The 22972-nt window shown below is 37.5% G+C and overlaps 1 protein-coding gene across 6 annotated transcripts in view; it reads left to right on the forward strand.

Annotated features, from left to right (window-relative positions):
• Positions 1 to 290: 290 nt before the first annotated feature.
• The window catches only part of dctn1a (dynactin 1a), a 69826-nt gene continuing 47144 nt past the window's right edge, over positions 291 to 22972 (forward strand). For all 6 annotated transcript variants that reach the window (XM_022667218.2, XM_022667217.2, XM_049472521.1 and 3 more), the window contains exons 1-4: positions 291 to 408; positions 13977 to 14228; positions 21300 to 21381; positions 22697 to 22731. In XM_022667218.2, coding sequence (XP_022522939.2) covers positions 14001 to 14228; positions 21300 to 21381; positions 22697 to 22731 — 345 coding nt within the window. In that variant the 5' untranslated portion in view covers positions 291 to 408; positions 13977 to 14000. The remainder of the gene's footprint in view (positions 409 to 13976; positions 14229 to 21299; positions 21382 to 22696; positions 22732 to 22972) is intronic.

Genomic DNA, 22972 nt, shown 5'->3' on the forward strand with positions numbered 1-22972 from the left:
TCTAAAGCGTTTAACCCCTGCTCTGACTGTAACTCCAGCATCAGCTCTACTACTAGTCAATCAGCTCACTGTGGCAGTAACAAACCTGTCATCCAACCTGTTTTTTGTAGAATAAGTATATTTTTCCGGCAGGCTTTCTTTGCTTTTTTTTAGTAAAACACTTTATTCTTCTTCTGAAATTAAACTAATACCCTGTCCCAATGGTTAGTTACTGTTGTTAATTTGAGTTTTAACGGTTTAGCTCTATTTAGCCCCATTCATTAAAGGCTCCCTGGCGGCTCCCCCTAGCGTTAAGTTTGGGATGTACGGGAGAAGTGCGCAGGCTTGCCATACAGCAGCTGTGCTTCTCCCTCTTTCAGTGGAGCAGAGACTTCCCGCAGGAACGCAGTTAAACCGCTTCATTTACAGGTAACAGATCCATTACTGCGCTTTACTCAATAATATTATTCATAAATTCATCATTAAACCCCCAGATCCTAGATTTCCGCCTGCCTCCTAAACGCTGATCAGCTTGCGCTAGGTTTAGCTTTAGCTTTAGCGGATATTAGCATAACAGAGGGAGATCGTGATTAATAAACCGGATAAATAATAAAACCGGTCTATACCCCTTTACCCCGTCTGTACACTGTGTATCCGTTTACCCAGTCTGTACACTGTCTGTGTATCCGTTTACCCAGTCTGTACACTGTCTGTGTATCCGTTTACCCAGTCTGTACCCGTGTATGTGTTTACCCAGTCTGTACACTGTCTGTGTATCCGTTTACCCAGTCTGTACACTGTCTGTGTATCCGTTTACCCAGTCTGTACACTCTCTGTGTATCCGTTTACCCAGTCTGTACCCGTGTATGTGTTTACCCAGTCTGTACACTGTCTGTGTATCCGTTTACCCAGTCTGTACACTGTCTGTGTATCCGTTTACCCAGTCTGTACACTGTCTGTGTATCCGTTTACCCAGTCTGTACACTGTCTGTGTATCCGTTTACCCAGTCTGTACACTCTCTGTGTATCCGTTTACCCAGTCTGTACCCGTGTATGTGTTTACCCAGTCTGTACACTGTCTGTGTATCCGTTTACCCAGTCTGTACACTGTCTGTGTATCCGTTTACCCAGTCTGTACACTGTCTGTGTATCCTTTTACCCAGTCTTTACACAATCTGTGTATCCGTTTATCCAGTCTGTACCTGTGTATCTGTTTACCCAGTCTGTACACTGTCTTTGTATCTGTTTACCCAGTCTGTACACTGTCTTTGTATCCGTTTACCCAGTCTGTACACTGCCTGTGTATCCGTTTAACCAGTCTGTACACTGTCTGTGTATTCATTTACCCAGTCTGTATCCGTTTACCCAGTCTTTACACAGTCTGTGTATCCGTTTACCCAGTCTGTACCCGTGTATCTGTTTACCCAGTCTGTACACAATCTGTGTATCCGTTTACCCAGTCTGTACCTGTGTATCTGTTTACCCAGTCTGTACACTGTCTTTGTATCTGTTTACCCAGTCTGTACACTGTCTTTGTATCTGTTTACCCAGTCTGTACACTGCCTGTGTATCCGTTTAACCAGTCTGTACACTGTCTGTGTATTCATTTACCCAGTCTGTACCCGTTTACCCAGTCTGTACACTGTCAGTGTATCCGTTTACCCAGTCTGTACACTGTCTGTGTATCCGTTTACCCAGTCTGTACACTGTCTTTGTATCTGTTTACCCAGTCTGTACACTGTCTTTGTATCCGTTTACCCAGTCTGTACACTGCCTGTGTATCCGTTTAACCAGTCTGTACACTGTCTGTGTATTCATTTATCCAGTCTGTACCCGTTTACCCAGTCTGTACACTCTCAGTGTATCCGTTTACCCAGTCTGTACACTGTCTGTGTATCCGTTTAACCAGTCTGTACACTGTCTGTGTATCCGTTTACCCAGTCTGTACACTGTCTGTGTATTCGTTTACCCAGTCTGTACACTGTCTGTGTATCTGTTTACCCAGTCTGTACACTGTCTGTGTATCCGTTTACCCAGTCTGTACACTGTCTGTGTATTCGTTTACCCAGTCTGTACCCGTTTACCCAGTCTGTACACTGTCAGTGTATCCGTTTACCCAGTCTGTACACTGTCCGTGTATCCGTTTACCCAGTCTGTACACTGTCTGTGTATTCGTTTACCCAGTCTGTACCCGTTTACCCAGTCTGTACACTGTCAGTGTATCCGTTTACCCAGTCTGTACACTGTGTGTGTATCCGTTTACCCAGTCTGTACACTGTGTGTGTATCCTTTTACCCAGTCTGTACCCGTTTACCCAGTGTGTACACTGTCTGTGTATCTGTTTACCCAGTCTGTACCTGTTTACCCAGTCTGTACACTGTCTGTGTATCCGTTTACCAGGTCTGTGTACCCGATTACCAGGCCTGTGTACTCTATTATATGGTCTGTGTACCCATTTACCTGGCCTGTACCCGTTTGCCCAGTCTGTGCACCCGATTACCCAGTCTGTGTACCTGTTTACCTGGTCTGTGTACCCGACTAACCGATCTGTACCCGATTACCTGGTCTGTACACGGTCTGTGTACCCAATCTGTATCCTTTACCCTTGATAACTGTGTTTCATCTGTAGTGTTGAGAACTGTGTAGTATAATAGTAATAATAATAATAATAATAACAATGATAATAATAATAAATATAGCTGTAGTCTATTAGGACGGAACGCTGTGAAAATCCTCTTCAACTGAATTAAATATACAGAAAGTAGTCAATTACTAGGAGCAAGGAATTAAGTGAAATCTAATGCAAGTTGAATATAAACTTTTTTGCAGGTTGTGCAGCTCTAATCTGGTTATGTTGGCACCATCGGTCCTTGTGCTTCTTTTTGCGTTAAGTGATTTTGTCTCTCAACTCATCCAGAAAAGCATGTCCTTTAGTGGTTGCTAAGTGGTAGCTGCAATAACACTTCTCAACTGTAGAGGGAGCCCAGTAGCAAACATGATAATAGTATAAGAATAAGAATAATAGTATAAATATTTTAACAATAATAACAATTGTAATAATTACTTGTTTTATCTTTGTTTCGTTGTTAGAGGTAATATTATTTGAATAGACATGCAGAGTCAAAATCTTCCAACCTCTATGTTTAATACTTGGACTGTAATTTTAAGGTTAGGTTTTTAATAATTCTACAAAGTTTCACAGTGAGTAAAGCAGCAACTTCAGGAGTAATGCATATTTGCTATTCGACTGATCATAAAGTATTTGAGGATTTGTGATGAACTGTTAGATTAAAAGATCAGCTGATACTCATATTACTCTGATACAAGCGTGCTAAAGCGCTAAAGCTTAGTCAAGGCTGTTATTACCGCGGGTGCTCCTCCCCATGCCAAGCAGCTTTGGTTAAAGCAGGGTGAGCGTTTAGTTATTGTAGTTTATAAATCGATCGTGCAATCTAACAACATAAAGCAGCATGTCTATGGCAAGACGAAATTCCTGTACACCCAGGGTAAGTGATTAGACATTAAGTTTTGTCTTTATACAGTAACATCTATTGTAGCCTACAGAGCAGAAAATAAAAACATAGTATGCTTTGCGTATATGTTAACATAAATAACTTTTCACTGTCACACAAAACATGACGGCTCGAAACTTAAAACTTTGAATCACTGTAAAACAATTTAATTCCAGGTCATTTTGAACAATGTTATTGGTTAACAGTGTGTATATATATATACATGTATTCTATATATAGGTACTCAACTATATATATATAGAATACATGTGTTTGTTTATAAGCGTTAAAAAAGTAAAAACAGTAACTCACCACATCTGTAACAGGAAGGCTTGGTTTGTGTGGATTGCTGTGCAGAGCTGACCTGTTTCTTTATTTCTGACTAAAGAAAACTATTTCTGTAAACTCATCTAAACCTTTCTAAATCTTTCTGCACAGAAAATGAATAATATATACATGACTGATATATATTTCTCGTATGTTTGATTGCTTATGTTAAATATAAGCAGCAGGTTGTAGTTGGAGAGCTGTGTGTGTTTGTGTGTTTTATAATTTCACCCATTCTGGTCATGCAGTGCTGACATGTGACGGTCAGACTGTGTGCCTCAGGGCTAGGGCATCTGCTAACACACACACACACACACACACACACACACACACAGAGCTCTGCTTTAAAGTTTTCTATATTTAGAGCAAAGTGGATGCAGTGTAGAGACTTAAGTGTATAGAGTAAGGGGTATTGAGTAAAGTGTATAGAGTAAGAAATATAGAGTAAAGTGTATAGAGTAGGGTAGGGCTGTCCCTAACGATTATTTTTTAAACGATTATTCTAACGATTATTTTTTTCGATTAGTCGACTAATCTATTTATTGAGAAACATATTTAAATAATTATTATTTTACGTTTTAAAGCAAACGATAAAATACTATATTTATATATAATAACAACAACAACAACAACAACACAAGCCTACTAAACCAAACCCCACACTTATAATCACTTACATGTACAACACGTTTAGATCTATAACGCTAAAAATGGTAAGCTCCCATACACCACCTCCGTGTGTTGCACTGTTTTCTGTGACCGCTAGATTTTGTGACCACGGGCAAGTAGTTCTCAGCAGACCGGTGCACTGGCCGATTCGAAACGTGTTCGTTTCTAATGTTTACCCCGACTGGCCAAAACGGTTCAGTTTAGGGCTGAGGGTAAGGTGTAGGTATAGAAAGCTTCCGTTTTGCCAATGAACGCTCATAACCGTGAGCACTGGTCACAAAATTCCGACGGTGACAGAAAACGGTGTAACACCGCAGCGCCGACGGCGCTAGCTAAAATAACTTAAGGCAGCTAGCTTAGCTAAACACCTGAACTTATGAATAATGCTACTGTTTCTGGAAACTGCGAAATGCCATGCACAAATATAAACCAAAAATGTATAATTTCTGCCTGTGGCAGGTTTAAAACCTTTGGTAGACAGCCTTAAGTCTTTTTAAGGACACCCGCGGAGACCCTGATGTAAACGGTAACTTACTGTGTGACCCTGTTGACATAGTGCTCCTGGATGTTTGCGCTCCAAGTGCTCCTTTTGCACATATGGCAGAGGACCACATTGTTGGCCTTTTGCGTGAAATGCTCCCAAACTTTAGATGCCCGCTGGCGTTTTTTTGTAGCTGTTTTCACTACCGCAGTTCTACAGCGGGGGTGTTGTGCCGATTCTGTCCGCGAAGCGGGAGTCAGATTCAGCAGAGAGTCTCTCTCTCTCTCTGTGTCTCTCTCTCTCTCTCTGTGTGTGTGTGTGTGTGTCTCTCTCTCTCGCACGTGAACTCCTCCGCGTTTGACTTGCAGAACTGTGTTTAGCTGTTCTTAAAAATCATTTTAATTAAATAATAGTTCTATGCTTCTATGTTACCGTGTTAATTAACATATTTACGACGCGCCGACGCACGTTATGCAAATCGATGTATTTTCGTAATCGATGACGTCGATTATGTCGACGCGTCGCCCCAGCCCTAGAGTAGGGGGTATTGAGTAAAGTGTATAGAGCAAGAAATATAGAGTAAAGTGTATAGAGTAGGGGGTATTGAGTAAAGTGTATAGAGCAAGAAATATAGAGTAAAGTGTATAGAGTAGGGGGTATTGAGTAAAGTGTATAGAGTAAGAAATACCGGATTTACCACAGGTGGATTCCATTTAAGCTGTAGAAACATCTCAAGGATGATGAGTGGAAATGTGTTTTCTTAGTCTTTTATTTCTAATAAATTTTCAGAACTCTCAAGAAAACTTTTTTCACATGGTCATAATGGGGTATTTTGTGTAAAATTTTGAGGAAAGAGATTAATATAATATAATTTGGAATAAAGCTTTAACGTAGGCCTGGACAATATTTCGATATCGGTATTTATCGCGATAAGAAATGTTTCAATAACGGTGATATTGTTGTGCTATATCGATAAGTATAATTTCCAGAATCTATCACAGACAGGCGTTTTTTAGCAGCGTCAGTTCACTGCAGAGCTGAACACAATCAGCCTCCGTAGCCGGGCTACTTCAGTACGTAATGACGTAATCATACAGGCATGCAGGCAGCTAGGCTGGGCTAGGCCTGGGTCGGCTCTGCTCCGCTCTGCATCGCATCTAAAATGTCCCGCGATGAAGCGAAACCGGCCCTAACCAAGCTGTTAAATATGTTTACATTACAAGAGGCAGAACTTCTTATTCTTTTGTAAAGTTATTTATATTGGTAATATGTATATAGGTTATAGGTTTGTGTTTGACAGAGATGTCATGTTTTTATCTTGCTACATGCAAATAAAAGTGAGCATTAATTTAATCTGACCATTTTTTATTTCTAAAGTTTGTGAGAGGAGGCTTTAAATTAGGCTTTAAAATTAAATTACAATTTCAGACAGTAGTGTACGGATTTCCATTGCAGGGATTCTTAGCAGTTTTTCTAAAGCCTTCAAAGTATTTATATCGATATCAAAATTATATCGTATCGACCGAAATTAAGGAATCTGGCCATATCGTCCAGCTCTACTATAACGAAACAAAATGTGAAGTGCTGTGAATACTTTTCGGATGCACTGTATATATGATGAATTACATAATTCATAAATCAGTGCTATGTGCTGCTCTGTCAGATTAGTATGCTGAGGCGATGAATACAATCATGAGAATGATTAACTTTCTGATTAATTCATTCAGGTCAACATTTAAAACAATAAATAATGATGAAATATACTGAACGCTATTTGTAATTTGGTTTGTCTTTCGGTTATTGATGACATAAAACACTGATATACAGTAAAAGTTAAAGTTAAAAATGACGACGGTCCGGACCTTGGCATGAAGAAAGTTTCTCTAACTGGACCTCACTGAATTCTAATTAAATACCCCTGGTATAGAGTAAGGGATATTGAGTAGGGTGTGTGGAGTAAGTGTATTTATATTTTCTCTAAATATTTAAAATGTATGTAACATATGTAACATTATGTAACATATTAGAAACCAATAAATATAACACATCATATACTTATATTCATAACTTTGAGAACGACGTAACTTTAAGAATGCCAAGTTTCCCAAAAGGAAAGCAAGGGGTGGGGGTGTTGCTATTTATGTTAAATGCAAAATTCAAGTAAAAAATTCAATCCAAGGAAGCCTATTTTGAATTGTTAGCTCTGCAAGTGTGTGTTGGACGCAATAACAGTTTTGTGGTTGCTGGTGTTTATAGACCTCCTTCTGCACTCTCTCATTCTATAGATGAATTAGCTGGGCTTTTATCTCTATACACTAATTCAGATATGCTGATCCAAGGTGATTTTAATCTGAACTGGTTAACTAATGCATCCGATCATCTACGAGAAGTGTGTGGTAATCTGTCGCTTAAGCAATTAATTACTGAGCCAACACGACCAAACTTGCATGACCACACCAAGTCAACCTTAATAGATTTAATCTTAAGTGACCACTGTCCTATCGGATGCATTAGGGACACAAGCATAAAGAAGTCAGGCTCTCGGATGGTGGTTAGAAGAAATCTTTTTTATGAAGAAACATTTTAATGATCAAGCTTTTTAAAATGATCTAGCGCTCAGCAACATTTACTATACCTCAGAAATCCTGAATGTTGACTTTGCACATTTTACACAAACATTTCTAGCAGTGGTAAACAAGCATGCCCCCTATAAAAGCACGAGAATATGTGATAGATCTAACCCCTGGATGACTAATGAAATATCTTCCTTGCTAAATGCTAGGAACAAAGCATGGACCTCTGCTAGAAAAAGTAGTGATAGAGACCAATGGCTTATTTTTTTAGGCAGTTAAGAATAAATGTACCTCTCACATTAGAAAGGCAAAAGCAGAATATTATATGGATCAATTCTCAAAGTCTGCTTCAAACCCTGTCAAATTTTGGAAAGTTGCTAATTCACTTAAAATCAGAGCTTACTCCCACCCAGAGTTTAGTAAATAACCACCAAATTTCTGACCAAAGACAGTTTTGCCAAACATTTACTAATAATTTTGTAGCAGCTGGACATTTATGTATACAATAATACCAAACAATGAAATACATGTGCCACCTGCTGTAGGCCATGGTCTCTTTACCATCCACCCTATCCCTCACCATATAGTAGCTAAAGCCCTTAGCACTATTAACACAAAAAAGGCACAGGAGAGGACAGGCTTGATCCCTTCTTTCTGAAGCTTGCATCTCCATTCATTCTTAAACATATCACATACCAACATATTTTTAATCTCTGCATTTCATCAAGCAGAATTCCCAGGATCTGGAAAACAGCCCAAGTAATACCACTCCACAAAGGAGGTGATGTTGTAGACCTCAACAACTTTAGAACAATCTCTAAACTGTCATGCCTAGCTAAAATTTTAGAATCCCTAGTGAATGACCAACTCAATACATTTCTCAGTACAAACTGAGTACAAAAATCAGAATATCTATGTGGTTTAAGAGAGAGGCACAGCACAATAACTGCTTCTACTCTGATCCTTGATGATCTTTTAACCTCCATTGATACAAAAAACACTGTGCAGCCATTTTCATTGATCTCTCTAAAGCTTTTGATACAGTTGATCATTCTCCACTTTTAAAAAGTTTTCAAAACATTGGCTTCGACCACAATGCCCTAGAATGGTTTAGAAATTACTTGCCTCATAGAAAGCAGTATGTAGTCCTGGGACAATGTAGATCAGAACCGCTACCCATCTCTAAAGGTGTCCGACAGGGATAAATCCTTGGCCCAATATGTTGACACAATTTTATATTGCTCAGCTGACCACATTAGTGTGGCAGTAGATAAACTGCAGCACACTTTTAATGCTGTACAGGCTGCCTTTTATAACCATAAACTTGTTTTAAATAAATACATGCTGTTCTCCAGATCATTCAATATTAAAACTTTGAAGGGTTCTAATGTGGAAAGAGTTAATGAATAAAAGTACCTTGGCATATGGCTAGATGACAAATTTACTTTTAAGCACCATTTTAACAAGCTTTCAGGTAAGCTTAGGCAAAAACTCGGCTTCCTATATAGAAATAAATCATGCTTCCCAATGCACGCAAGAAAAAAGATTGTAGAAGCAACGTTTTTATCTATGCTAGATTATGGTTATGTGATTTTATAGATATGCATCTACAACTATACTTAAACCACTAGATTCTGTATATCATACAGTACTGTTCACTCTATGAAAAAGCTTAATGGTCTTCTCTTGCTGTGCGTCAGGAAACACATTGGTTTATTTTTGTTTTTAAAGCACTTTCTCACCATGTGCCACCGTACATCTCACAAAAACTTATTAAAAATAACACAACCTACCAGACTCGCTCCAGTGACTGGATCACCCTTCAGGTACCAAGAGTTTTAACTGAACTGGGAAAATTTGCTTTTAGCCACAGTGCACCAGCGAGCTGGAATTCACTACAGGAAACTCTAAAGCTCAGCTCACTGGTGTCACTAAATCATTTTAAACTCCTAGTTTCTAACCACCTTCAGACAGCCTGCCACTGTTTTGGCTGATCTTTGGTATGTTTTAAGTTTCTTTCTTTCTTTATTTATTTATTTATTTTATTATTATTTTTTATTTTTTTAGTTAATCTTTTTATTTTTTTATGTTGGTTTGTTTTAGCAGTTTTCTTATATTTATTTTTAGTTTCTTACTTCTTCTTTTATTATTAGTTATTGCTTCTTTATATTTTACTATTTTATTGTTTTTTATTTATTTATCTGTAGTTGAATTTTTATTAGTTAATTACCTTTTTTTACCCCCATTTTTTATTTCTACTCTTAAATTATTATTTGTTTACATCTTAATATTTTTTTTAATTATTATCCTTTTTTTTAAATAATTCTTATACCTTATTATAATGCTGTTTTTTATGCTTTTTATTACTTATTATATTCTATCTACTTTTTTGTTGTTGTTGTTTCTGTCAATCCCTTCTCTATGTAATTGCTCAGCTGCATTGTAAATGAGGGCCACGCTCAATGTACTCCGAGTTTAAATAAAGGTTGATTAATTGATTGATTGATAGTTTACAGGGCTCTAGAGTGCGACCTATTTTCTCAAAAGAGCCAATACATTTTTTTTTTTTAACATCACTCAGAATGCGACCAAGGGATGTTTTCAACATAATTTATTAAGAAAACAGTGATTAATTTAGCTCGGAAATACATTTAGCACGGCCAGTTAGCCGCTAGCCATCTCCATTACCACCAGGGGCCAGTTGTTCAAAAATGTAATCCGGATCAAAATTATCCAGATTTGGAAATCCCTTTTTTTTTTGCCATCCAGGATCAGGAGATCTGTCTTACTTTTAAGCCTGTTTTTCAAAGCAACATTAGATTGGATCACCCTGATCCAGATACACAGTTTTCAGGATTACCTAATCCGGATTATCAGCTCTGTAAAAGAACAGGTAGAAGAACCAACATGGGGTCACTTTAAGTGTTTATTTTGAGACAAAACACAAACATCCACTTCCATTTATAATTTCTTTTATGACCCCTGATCTGAGCCACAACAAATAAAAAAAACATATACATTAACAAATACATTGTGGATATATTGAAAGCATCTTAAATAAAAAATGTCCAATAGTTAACAAGATATTCAGGGTTCTTCATATGAGAAAGAGAGACCTGCATGTTCAAGCCCTGTTTTTAGGAGGCGGATTTGAAGTCGCACCCTGGTTTGCTGCAGTTCGGTCAGCTTTATTTGTTGCTTTGCCAGGAGAATCTGTGCTTCTGCTCTTTGAGTTTCTCGTTTAAGAAGAGTTTCATAGTCATCTCCATTAGTATTTCGCAAAGGACGCTTCAGGCCTCTTTTCTGAGCTTCTGTGACTGCTGGCTCTAACAGAAAGGATTCTGGTTGCCCAATAATAGGGTGGAGATCCAGAAAAATTAATTGTACAAATGTATTTTTATTTGTATATATATATATATTATTATTATTTTATTTTATTTTTTTACTTTAAAACTTTAATTTTAAAGTTTTACTACATTTTCTTCCTGAAATCCACTTTGAAATCCTACCCCTTGTTGGGATCAGGGTAATCCTGTTTTTGTGGATCAAAGTTATCCAAATCCTCCTGAAAAGTTTTGAACAACAGAAACTGAAGGTTTTATTCATTTTCAAACTAGGATTGGATTAGATGATCTGATCCGATTTCAGAATGCTTCTTTCCCTTTTGAACAACCCGTTTTCCAGATTTGATCCAATCCGATAACCAAAATCCGATCAGATTACCTCTGAACAACTGGCCCCAGCAGTCTGTTAGCCTAGTTAGCTAACACTGATCCGACAGCTGCGTTCTGGTGGTGTTAAGGTATTAACTACAGACTGGAGTAAACTATGGTCATAATCCACATATCCTATGAAACCACAGGATCTACAAACACTAACCAGCACATCTGTTGGTAAAAACAGTGATTAATGTTGCTCGGAAATACAGTTAGTTAACCATTAACCACCTTCAGTAAAGTCTGCAGTCTGTTAGCCTAGCTATCATTGGACTGCATTCTGGTGTTGTGAAGGTAATGGGTAACTAACTTAAGTTAGTTACTAACCAGCACTAACAAAACTTATAAAAAAAACAGTGACTAATTTAGCTAGGATAAAGGTGCATCAAACTAATATGAAAAATTGGTCTTGGGTCATTAAGGTTAATCCATAAGATATGGAGCTATTAGATGTTCGGTTTGAAGCTCTTACAACACTTGCACTTTTACAGTTTATTTTTATTTCATTTATCTTAATTTATCTTAAGCTTAAATTTAAGATCAGTAATGCACTTTTTACACCAACACATTTGCCGTATAATACCTTTCTTCTAGAATTGTGCAAAAAAAAAAAAAAAAAAGTCAACCTGTAAAACAGAGGTGTTAAAGGCAATGCAGAAAAAATTGGGTGCACCTTACATTTGGGCTGGTGCACCTAATGAAAAAAGTTACGCACACCGGTGCAACCAGTGCAAAAAATTAGTCTAGAGGCCTGGTATAACATTTCTGCTATCCTGTTTATACTCTGTGATGCTGCTACTGTATTATTTGTTTGACGCTTTTAATTTTGTTCTGTATTTGGTAAATTATAAGCATGATTTCTAGCTGTGTCTGAGAAGGACAGTAGCTGAGTAGTTGAGTTGCTGAAAGAATTTTAAAAGAGATGTTGTTAATAATACTAAAAAAGTAGCACAGCAAGTAAACATAGGTGGTTTATAAGAATGCCTCTTTTTATGGTTTTAAACCATAGATTAAAATACTTAAGAATGAATATTGATTTAATATTTTACAAATAATAAAAAGTAAGTACATATTAACTGCATAACCCAAGCTAGTGGATTTAGTGTTTTGTTCGATGTGCTGTATGTGATGCATGAATGTGTGAATAGAAGATTTTAAATAAAGGTGCTGTGGGTGTAAACTATAGATTTTAGGTGGAACTGCACAGTGAAACAGTTCCTAGCAAATTATGGGTTTGAGTACTACTTATAAAGGTTTTTTTTGGGGGAAATGCTTGTCATTTTAAGAATGTCCTTAAGTTAAGAGGCTATGAAGCACCCCTGCCTTTATTTGAATTACTTAATTAGTACAAGATTTGAGTTTTTCACTCAGAACCAGGCAGTTATTTTACCATCAGTAAGCCCCTTGCTCAGTAGGCCCAGTTATCCCCTTGCTAATACACTATAACAGTCTGCAAAACTAGCATATATAGATAGAAGGTCCATCTATTAATGTGTTTACCCTCCCTTCTGATGTGAATACATTTTTATTATTATTATTTAGATTTTTACAAACCCAAATCTCCTGAAAATTAAGATTTGCACTAATTTCTCCATCATTTAAATCTCCCATCCAGGCAGAGGAGTGTGATTCCTCTGTTACGCATAACAAGATCTACTGCATCTTCAATGAAGGGGCATACCTGTGGGTTACAGTTGGCCCATTACTATTAGATTCTTCTCTACTTATGGGTCATTTGCTTAGGGATCAAACAACTGCCCTGTTCTCACTACTACTCAAGCCAACTAAAGATCCTTTTTTGGAATACACAAATTCTATGCAATATAAACATTATTACAAAGTTATTTCTAAAAGACTTTTAAAAGTCTCATCTGTCAGGATCTGTAATGGATTCATTTATATTAAGCTTAATTTACTGCAAAAAAACATCAGGCGTGTGTTCAGGCTTAAGATATTTGGTTTTGCACTCTTTATTATTTAAGTGAATAAATTCTGTGTTTTTCTGTATCAGCATGCATTTCTACAGGAAAACATAATTTCTCCTACTTTTATTTTTGAAAGAGGGACAAGGCAAGGTTGTCCTCTCAGTTCTAGTCTGTTCAACTTATCTCTCAAGCCATTAAACCGCATCTCTCTATATTCTGTAAGGCGCACCGGATAATAAGGCACATTAAGCAATATTTAAAAGGGTGTACTCACACTAGAAATGGTTTTGGTTGAATCGTGCTGGACATTCCTGTTGTTTGCAGAATCATCTTATTGCTGACATCATCTTGTTGCGTGCTTGGGCATGGATCACACTCACACTGCATGCGTGATGTGCCCTAGTCCAAGTGCGATCGTTTCAAATGTACACTGATCCGTGCAATCACGCTAGTCAGTCGAGCCATGCTGTGGGGGGTTACCGTGCCCTGGCACAGCACGGATTGCCTAGTGTGAGTACACCCTAAGAATGCCTACTTGAAATGAACAGGGGTGTCGCCACATTTCCCTTCTAATTCAGCAGGTCTCGCTGCTGGGGGGGTTTAAGTAAACAAAACTAATTCTTAAAAAAAAATCGCCCCCAGTATAAATTTTCCTTTAATTTCTCTTCTCCCCACAAAAAAAACTTCTTTACTGATATTGAGACATTAACCTCAGTAAAATTTGGTGGGATATCACTTCTGAGGCATCTTGGTGAATAATAGAATATGATTGACAGTGCTCTTTCTGTTCTCAGCTGTCGGGTGGATTGTTGGGCAGGATGAGTGCGGATGGAGCTGGGAAGCCGGCGAAGGTGGGCTCGCTGGTGGAGGTGATCGGTAAAGGCCAGCGAGGTACTGTGGCATATGTGGGGGCCACGCTCTTTGCATCTGGGAAATGGGTGGGAGTTATCCTGGATGAGCCGAAGGGCAAAAACGACGGGACGGTGCAGGGCAAGGCCTACTTCACCTGCAAGGAGAATCATGGGATATTCGTGCGGCAGTCTCAGGTGAGAAGTGATATAAACACACACACACACACACACACACACACAGTGTGTCGCATTGTGCAATTGTATTTCATGTTACCATGTTGTTTGTTCACATAAGTCTGACCCAGTGATGTCAGCAACGTGTTACTTAGTAACGCGTTTCTCTAATCTGACCCTTTTTTTCAGTAACGAGTAATCTAACGCGTTACTATTTCCAATCCAGTAATCAGATTAAAGTTACTTATTTAAGTCACTGTGCGTTACTCTCTCTCTCTCTCTCTCTCTCTCTCTCTCCACCTCATCTCCTCCACACACACACACACACCGCTCCCTTACCCATTCCCCCTCCGCTCTTCCCCAATCACACGCGTTTCGCTTTCTCCCCTGTCTCTCTCTCTCGCGCTCGGCGTGTCTTTAGTTTAGTTGATTGGCAGAGGAGAGCATTTAAAGATTGTACACCACACGTGATTGGAAGTTCGCTGTGGCGCAGAGCGCACATACCGTAAAGACAAGAAAAGTTCCGGTGCTTTAAATGAACGCTGTCAGAATTAAATCCTTCTCAGTAGTTGGGTCCGGTATGGGTCCGTATTGGACAACGTCTGGGTCCGGACCCGGACCGCAGTCTGCAAATATGTGATCCCTGGTCTAGACCATATACACAGTTCTGTTTTATAAAACCACTCCTTGCTGCCCTGCAGAGAACAACAAGTTCAATGTTCAGTTTTACAGTGTTAAATATGTCAGGTCAAGAAAGACTTTCTTTATTTTATATATTTTTTTATAAAAACAAGTATTTGTGTTTAGTAAAATCAAGAATGACCATATTTTATTTTTTATAAAAAAAATATTTATGTTAAGTTAATTTTTTTATTTTTATAAAAAAAAAAAATATTTTTTTAGGAAATAGTTCAACTTAATAGAGATAAATTGTTGCTGTTAAAAATGCATTTTCCAATAAAGGGAGTATTGGCAAAACTGGTTATAATGTTTATGTTAAGGCGGCGGGAGGTGGTGTCTGCAGCTGCTGAAAGTAACTAATAAAGTAACTTGTAAAGTAACTTAGTTACTTTTAAAATCAAGTAATCCATAAAGTAACTAAGTTACTTTTTAAAGGAGTAATCAGTAATCGGATTACTTTTTCAAAGTAACTATACCATCACTGGTCTGACCTGAGAAATACTCAAACTTTTGCCACATTTCAGGCTTCAAACATAAAGATATGAAATTGTTATTTTTTGTGAAGAATTAACAACAAGTGGGACACAGTCGTAAAGTGGAACAAAATTTATTGGATATTTAAAAAAAAAAAATTCAAAATAAAAAAATGAAAAGTGGGGCGTGCAATATTATTCGACCACTTACTTTTAGTGCAGCAAACTCACTCCAGAAGTTCAGTGAGGATCTCTGAATAATCCGATGACCTAAATTATTGATGATGATAAATTGAATCCACCTGTGTGTAATCAAGTCTCCTCACAAAAGCACCTGCTCTGTGATAGTCTCTGAGGTCTGTTTAAAGCGCAGAGAGCATCATGAAGACCAAGGAATACACCAGGCACGTCCGAGATACTGTTGTGGAGAAGTTTAAAGCTGGATTTGGATATAAAAAGATTTCCCGAGTTTTAAACATCTCAAGGAGCACTGTGCAAGCGATCATATTGAAATGAAAGGAGTTTCAGACCACTGCAAATCGATGAAGACCCAGCCGTCCATTTAAACTTTCAGCTCAAACAAAAAGAACACTGATCAGAGATGCAGCCAAGAGGCACATGATCTACAGCTGAGGTGGTCTGGAGTCAAATCTAAAAAAATTAAATAAAAGCTTCACTTTGATCTTGCCTTTTCTTGATTAACTGCATAATAAATGTCAAAAATAAAATCTAAATTAAATGATGTTTTTACTTATTAGTCCTTGCAATGGGCTGCATGTCTGATAGAATTAAAATGAAAACACCATTTAAAATGGAAAAACCAATAGCAAAGTGACAGTTTGTGATTCAGTGTTTGGTGTGCACGGCGCTTTAAGTGCCAAAATTAAAATGCAAACGCAAAGGAAGATTAGCGCTCTCTGCTGGTGTTTTAATTTTAATTGCTTTTTCATTGCAAGAGCAAGGCAGCGGGAGCGGAGACTACTCTGAACCGCAGCCCCAGCCGCGTTCAGAACATCGCAGCTTCAAGAACTGTGAATCTCCGAAGCGCGAGTGCTTTACTCAGGTGCACAGCGCTGGGGTCCTGCTGCTGAACCGCAGCCACTTCCATGGAAAGAGAGACAGATGCTGTGTCTCAATTCAGGGGCTGCATCCTTTGAAGGACTCATTTGAAGGCCGGTTACGTCACCGCGGTGCGACTAGGCTGTCCCATTTCAAAGACTCCTTCGAATGCGGCCGACGAATGCAGCCTTCTTTTCCTTAGAAACGAAGGATGCACTGTGTGTGTCCTTCCCAGCCTACAGAATCCCAGAATTCATTGCGCGTCGGCTTATTTCAGCGCGAAAAGGGTGGAGTCAGCAGAGGAGTCGGCTGTATTATGTAGTTTATAGATATATAATTAATTGTAGATATTATAAATATTTTTTATATATTATATAATTTATATTATTTAGTTATATATGTGTGTATAAGTATTATTTACTTTATGTGTAGTATCATGTTTGTTATGTTTTTAGTTTATAGATATATACATACATATATTTATTTACATAAACTAAATAATATATATATCTGTGTGTATGTCTTAATGTATTATTTAGTTTATTTATGAGTATTGTTTAGTTTATATATATATATATATATAGTATTTATATATCTATAAACTACATAATATAATAAGTAATAAGTAATATAATACAGGAAATTGACAAATCCTGCACCTAACAGCTGGGGTTATGCATAGGGCTCAGCCAGGATCTACTACTCACTCAACTAACAACAATAGCAAAACCACCACAATCTGATACTGGCTCGACAAGAATCCAGAAGCACAGCCTAACACTATGTTCATGGTCCATTGCCTCAACTGCCAAGTAACAGACCTACCAAAAAATAACCTATAAACAAACAGAATCCCTCCTTAATCTAAGCTCACTTCCTTTAACTATGGCAACAACACACTTACCTAAGCACAATCACACACAATAAATCACATTATAAGTCGCGTGAGCAGAACACAGCAACCACTACCATCTGATACTGGCTCGACAAGAATCCAGAAGCATAGCGAACTATGTTCATGGTCCGTGCCTCAACTGCCAAGTACTCAGACGTCTACAAAAACTCATGAGACAAATTATTACAAGAGCAGGACCACACCAATCCCCTTCATCCAAACTCTAACACAAACTTCAGTGCAAGCTCTTCTCAGGGGTCATCAGGCAGGCACCTTCCTTCGTCAGTGTTTCGCTGAATTAGGCCCACGACACCTCCAGAAGGCTCAACAGTGAAGTCTGGCGTCCCAGACCCACCCCCCTCCAAGCTATATATATATATATATATATATATATATATACATACATATACAGTGGAGCCGGAAATTATTCATACCCCTGGTAAATTTCGACTTAAAGTTACTTTTATTCAACCAGCAATTTTATTTTTGACCAGAAACGACACAGGCATCTCCCAGGAGATAATACGATGATGTACAAGAGGCATCATTGTGAAAAAAAATATTTCTCAGCTTTTATTCACATTTGAACAAAAAGTGGCATGTCCAAAATTATTCATACCCTTTACAAACTGTCACAGTCTATGGGAAAATCCAGAGTTCTATACCATTCCAAAAAATCCAAGCTATTTTAAAGCCTCCTAATTAGATGTAGACAGTCATGGTTAAGACAAAGTAGCTCACTAAGGACCTGCGGCTGTGCATCGTGGCCGCTTACAAGTTAGGAAAGGGCTATAAGGCCATATCTAAATGTTTTCCAGTTCCAGTGGCTACAGTGCCGCACTGTGGAAAATCTCAGAAGACGTGGTCGGAAGCCAAAAGTGACACCTGTGCTGGCCAGGAGGATAGTGAGAGAGGTGGAAAAAATTCAAGGATCACCACCAAGGCCATTCTGGTGAATCTGGGCTCCGCTGGGGGCAACATCTTAAGGCTGACAGTCCAACGGACACTGCACACTGCTGGGTTCCACGGGCGCAGACCGAGGAGGACGCCACTTCTCCAGAAAAGGCACACAAAAGTGCGCTTGACCTTTGCAAATGCTCATCTTGACAAAGAATAAGATTTCTGGTCTTCTGTTTTCTGGTCAGATGAAACAAAAATTAAATTGTTTGGCCACAATGATGTATCCTTCATTTGGCGTAAAAAAGGAGAAGCCTTCAACCCTAAGAACACCATCCCCACTGTCAAACATGGTGGTGGGAACCTAATGTTTTGGGGGTGTTTTTCAGCCAATGGACCAGGGAACTTGATCACAGTAAATGGCACCATGAAAAAAGAGCAATACATCAAGATTCTCAACAACATCATCAGGCAGTCTGCAGAGAAACTTGGCCTTGGGAACCAGTGGACATTTCAGCACGACAACGACCCAAAACACACAGCAAAAGTGGTGAAGAAATGGTTAGCGGACAAAAACATTAACGTTTTGCAGTGGCTCAGCCAGAGTCCTGACATGAGTCCAATTGAAAATCTGTGGAGGGAGCTAAAGATCAAGGTGATGGCAAGAAGACCCTCCAACCCCAAGAGTTGGAGCTCATCCCTAAAGATGAATGGGCAAAAATACCAATGGAGACATGCAAAAAGCTAGTCTACAATTACAAGAAGAGTTTGATTGCTGTAGTAGCCAATAAAGGCTTTTCTATTAATTATTGAGAAGGGTATGAATAATTTTGGACATGCCACTTTTTGTTCAAATGTGAATAAAAGCTGAGAAATATAATGATGCCTCTTGTACATCATCGTATTATCTCCTGGGAGATGCCTGTGTCCTTTCCAGTCAAAAATAAAATTGCTGGTTGAATAGTCAAATTTTGAAAAGTCAAAATTTGCCAGGGGTATGAATAAATTTAGACTTCACTGTATATATAAACTAAATAATACTTTATTCTAATTTATTCTCTTTTTTCCAACTTCATTTCAAACACCATTTTATTTGTTTATGTTCAGTTCCACCCGTTCACATTTAAAACATTTAATGAAACTGCACAGTTAATTAACCTGGACTTAATTAATTTGGTATTTTGTGGACTGAAGCAAAACTAGATCAAAATCTCTGCCTCATTTCTCAGCTCTGACTTTGGTTGTGGCGGGTAGAATCTCAAACAGGAAACAGGAAATACTCCGTAGGGTAGACTGTCCCATTTCAGTAGAGCCGCTGCAGCCTAACTATCCTTTAAAGGACACACCTTCATAGACCGCGTCCTTCAAAGGATGCAGCCCCTGAATTGAGACACAGCTAGAGTGTTCTCAATATTTTGACTAAGTCATTATGTTGAGATACTATCTCATTATTTTGAGATACTAAGTCATTATTTTGAGATTATATCTCAGTACTTTGAGATACTATCTCAGTATTTTGAGATAGCAAGTGTGTTTGCTTTTGGGAGAAAAAAAAACTTTTTTTTTATTTCTTCCAGTGAAGCTACCATATATAACATACAGCACAGTCGGAGCCACAGTCACACTCTTCTACACACTAAAATAGGAGTCCAGTGTGTTATTAATTGATTCCCTACTCTCCAAGGTCTGGAGGCTTATTTTGATATTGTGTGATTCCTCTAAAAGCTCTAGTATTTCATGATTTGTAGATCCATGTCTGAAGTAGTACTCAATGATAGTATCCATTTTGCGTCTTTGTTTTACCTGCTTCTGTCTCTGTACAGTCTACTAGTATCTCAAAATATTAAGATATTATCTCAAAATATTAAGATATTATCTCAAAATATCGAGATAGTATCTCAAAATATTAAGATATTATCTCAAAATATTGAGATAGCATCTAAAAATATTGAGGTAGTATCTCAAAATAATTAGATATAAGTTTAATTAATAGTAATTAAGTGGCGGGCCACTTTTTATTTTAATTTTTATGGAAAAAAAAAAATCCAGCAAATTGTTTTGAAATGAAAATGAAAAAGCAAAGTGGAAAAAGAAAATTAAAACACCAGCAGAGAGCACTAATCTTCCTTTGCATTTCCATTTTAATTGAATCACTGAACACTGAATCACAAACTGTCACTTTGCTATTGATTTTTAGCAATATTGATCAATATTGATATTTTATTGATCAGATATGCAGCCCATTGCAAGGACTAATATATAAAAACGTTATCATATTATTTTGATTTAATTTTTTACCTGTATGGTAATGAAAATGAAATGGCAAAAAGCCTTTTTAATTTTAATTTTATTTTTCACCTATGACCCCTGCTCAATTAAAAATTTAAACTGAAACTTTTTGTCATTATATGTTCACACGTTTAGAAAAAGAAAGTGCAAAACAGTATTTGAATTTTCATTTAAGTGTTTTGATTTCAGTATTTTTGGCATGATTTACCTCCCATAGTAAACAGCATTTTAACTAAGGCTGGCATTAAAAACGTCTAATACAGTAGCCCAAACTTGCTCATAACATGCAAGACAAAAGTAAAAATAAATAACTAATGTGGATATATGCATATAGAGTAGCTCATATCTCTACAGCAAAGAAAGTCCTTCACTGAGAGGAGTTTTTTTGTTGTTGAAGAAAATCAGCTGACCAACATGTTCTCAGAACGAACAGCATCGCCTGCTGGTGCTCAGCCGACTCAACATCAACATGCTGCCACCTACAGCTTTCCTGTCACAATGATGATTGCAGTTGATGCATTGATACAGATCGATTAATTATTACATCACTAGTTCGTGCTATAACATGCTATACCACGGTATCATGGGCGTTTGCTTATAGCATATTATAGGATATATTGTGACAGGACCGTGCTGATGACACGTCAGTGCATTCACTATTATTTAATGTGATGACAATTAGCATAAAAAGCTGCTGTACAAATAATTTAAAGATAATACAAAATATCACTTAAGCCACTTGTATCACAATCTGCTCTGTTATAATTTCTGTCTTTTGTGCATCTTCTGTTTCTTAAGATCCAACTGATTGAAGAAGGAGGGAGTTCTGCTACCTCTCCAGACACTCCTGAGTCTGGTGTCTCCAAGGTTCCTCGGAAAGGTATCAGTTCAGCTTAGCACTTAATTTGTAGATGTGCCAAAAAAGTAAAAAACAGCACAATCTAAAGCTATTAAATACGCAAACTATTGGTTATTATGTTTATTTTCAAGAGAGTCAAAGCTGGTTTCTAATTTACTCTGCAGCTTCTGATGGGAAAGAGTATCCTACTTAGACTATCACATTAATACAGTTATTCGATTAATCAAATTAATTCAGTTAACTATTGTGTAGTACTGCATCACATGGTGTAAAGTTGTGTAACTTTGCATTGTTTTCATTTTACCGTATTGTACTGACTATAAGGTGCACTGTATTATAAAGCTCACTATCATTAAACGTCTATTTTGTGGTCTATTTTCATACATAAGACACACTGGATTATAAGGCGCATTTTAAGCGTCAAGAAGGTGGGTGCCTAAGTAAACAAAACTGTATTTTGAAGCGCGGTTAGCAGCAGCGCGGTTAGCAGCAGCGCGGTTAGCAGAAGCGCAACCAAATTGCAACCAAAAAAGTGATAATTATTCTTACAGATTTATGTAATAGCTGTTTATTTGTGGCGCTTTATTAAGAACAAAAACAACAGCATTATTTTCATTAGCATTAGCATTAGTTTCATGCATCGAAAACAGGCACCAAATTTCTTTTAGACCTTTCGGTACTCAGCAGTACCAAGACATTTCGGTCGGTGACTTTTTGGTATAGAATTTCGATTCCCAACCCTAGTAAACACACGGACTACAATCTTATATACTTGCCTGTGAACTGGGAAAGAGCTAGCGCCGTGGTTAGCGGCTAATGCTAATGCTGCTCCTGTATAATGCTGTACTTCAGTGGAGTGGCTTTACTGCTCCTTAATACCTGACTGGTAAAATTCATACATACAAAGCATCGGGTTATATAAAGCACACTGACGATTTTTGGGAAAATTAAGGGATTTTGAGAGCGCCTTTTAGTCCAAAAAATATGTTTCTGAAAATGAAAATATTTGTAAATATTTGTGAGAAAACACCTGTGTAGCTAAGCCAGCATAATACACAATTTTCACATTAAAATGTAAATAAAATGATCAGGGTGTTTAGCACAGATGACAGCTTTATTTTATTACAATATTTTATTATAATTATTATTATTTTATAGTTATGTTTTACATATTTTGGAGATTACTGTTACGAACAGTAATTTTAATAAAAAGTGAAATGAATACAACAAAAGAAAAACAATAAAGGCCTTTAAATATTTCTTTTAGCGAATTTAACATTTAGCAGTACAAATATTTAGTCCTTTTCTAACATGTTTTATCTTTTTTTTTATGCAGAAATCGCAGAAACGCCAGGGAGAGGAGTAAAGCAGGTGCATTCACCTTTTTCTTCCTTATTTAATCTTCTACTTTTTGCTCGCTTTTGTCTTCATAACAATTATTACTCTCTTTATGTTTTAAGATATTTTATTATGAGCAGCAGAAGAAGAAGATATACAATACAGCTACTCAAAAAGGAGTGGGAAGAAGAAAACTTATTTAAACCCACCCCTTTCTTCAAAATTAACATAACTTACATAGCTTACATAGCCACTTCCCATCGACTTACATTAG

This window comes from Astyanax mexicanus, chromosome 25 (genome assembly GCF_023375975.1).
Source record: "Astyanax mexicanus isolate ESR-SI-001 chromosome 25, AstMex3_surface, whole genome shotgun sequence".
Taxonomy (NCBI): Eukaryota; Metazoa; Chordata; class Actinopteri; order Characiformes; family Acestrorhamphidae; genus Astyanax; species Astyanax mexicanus.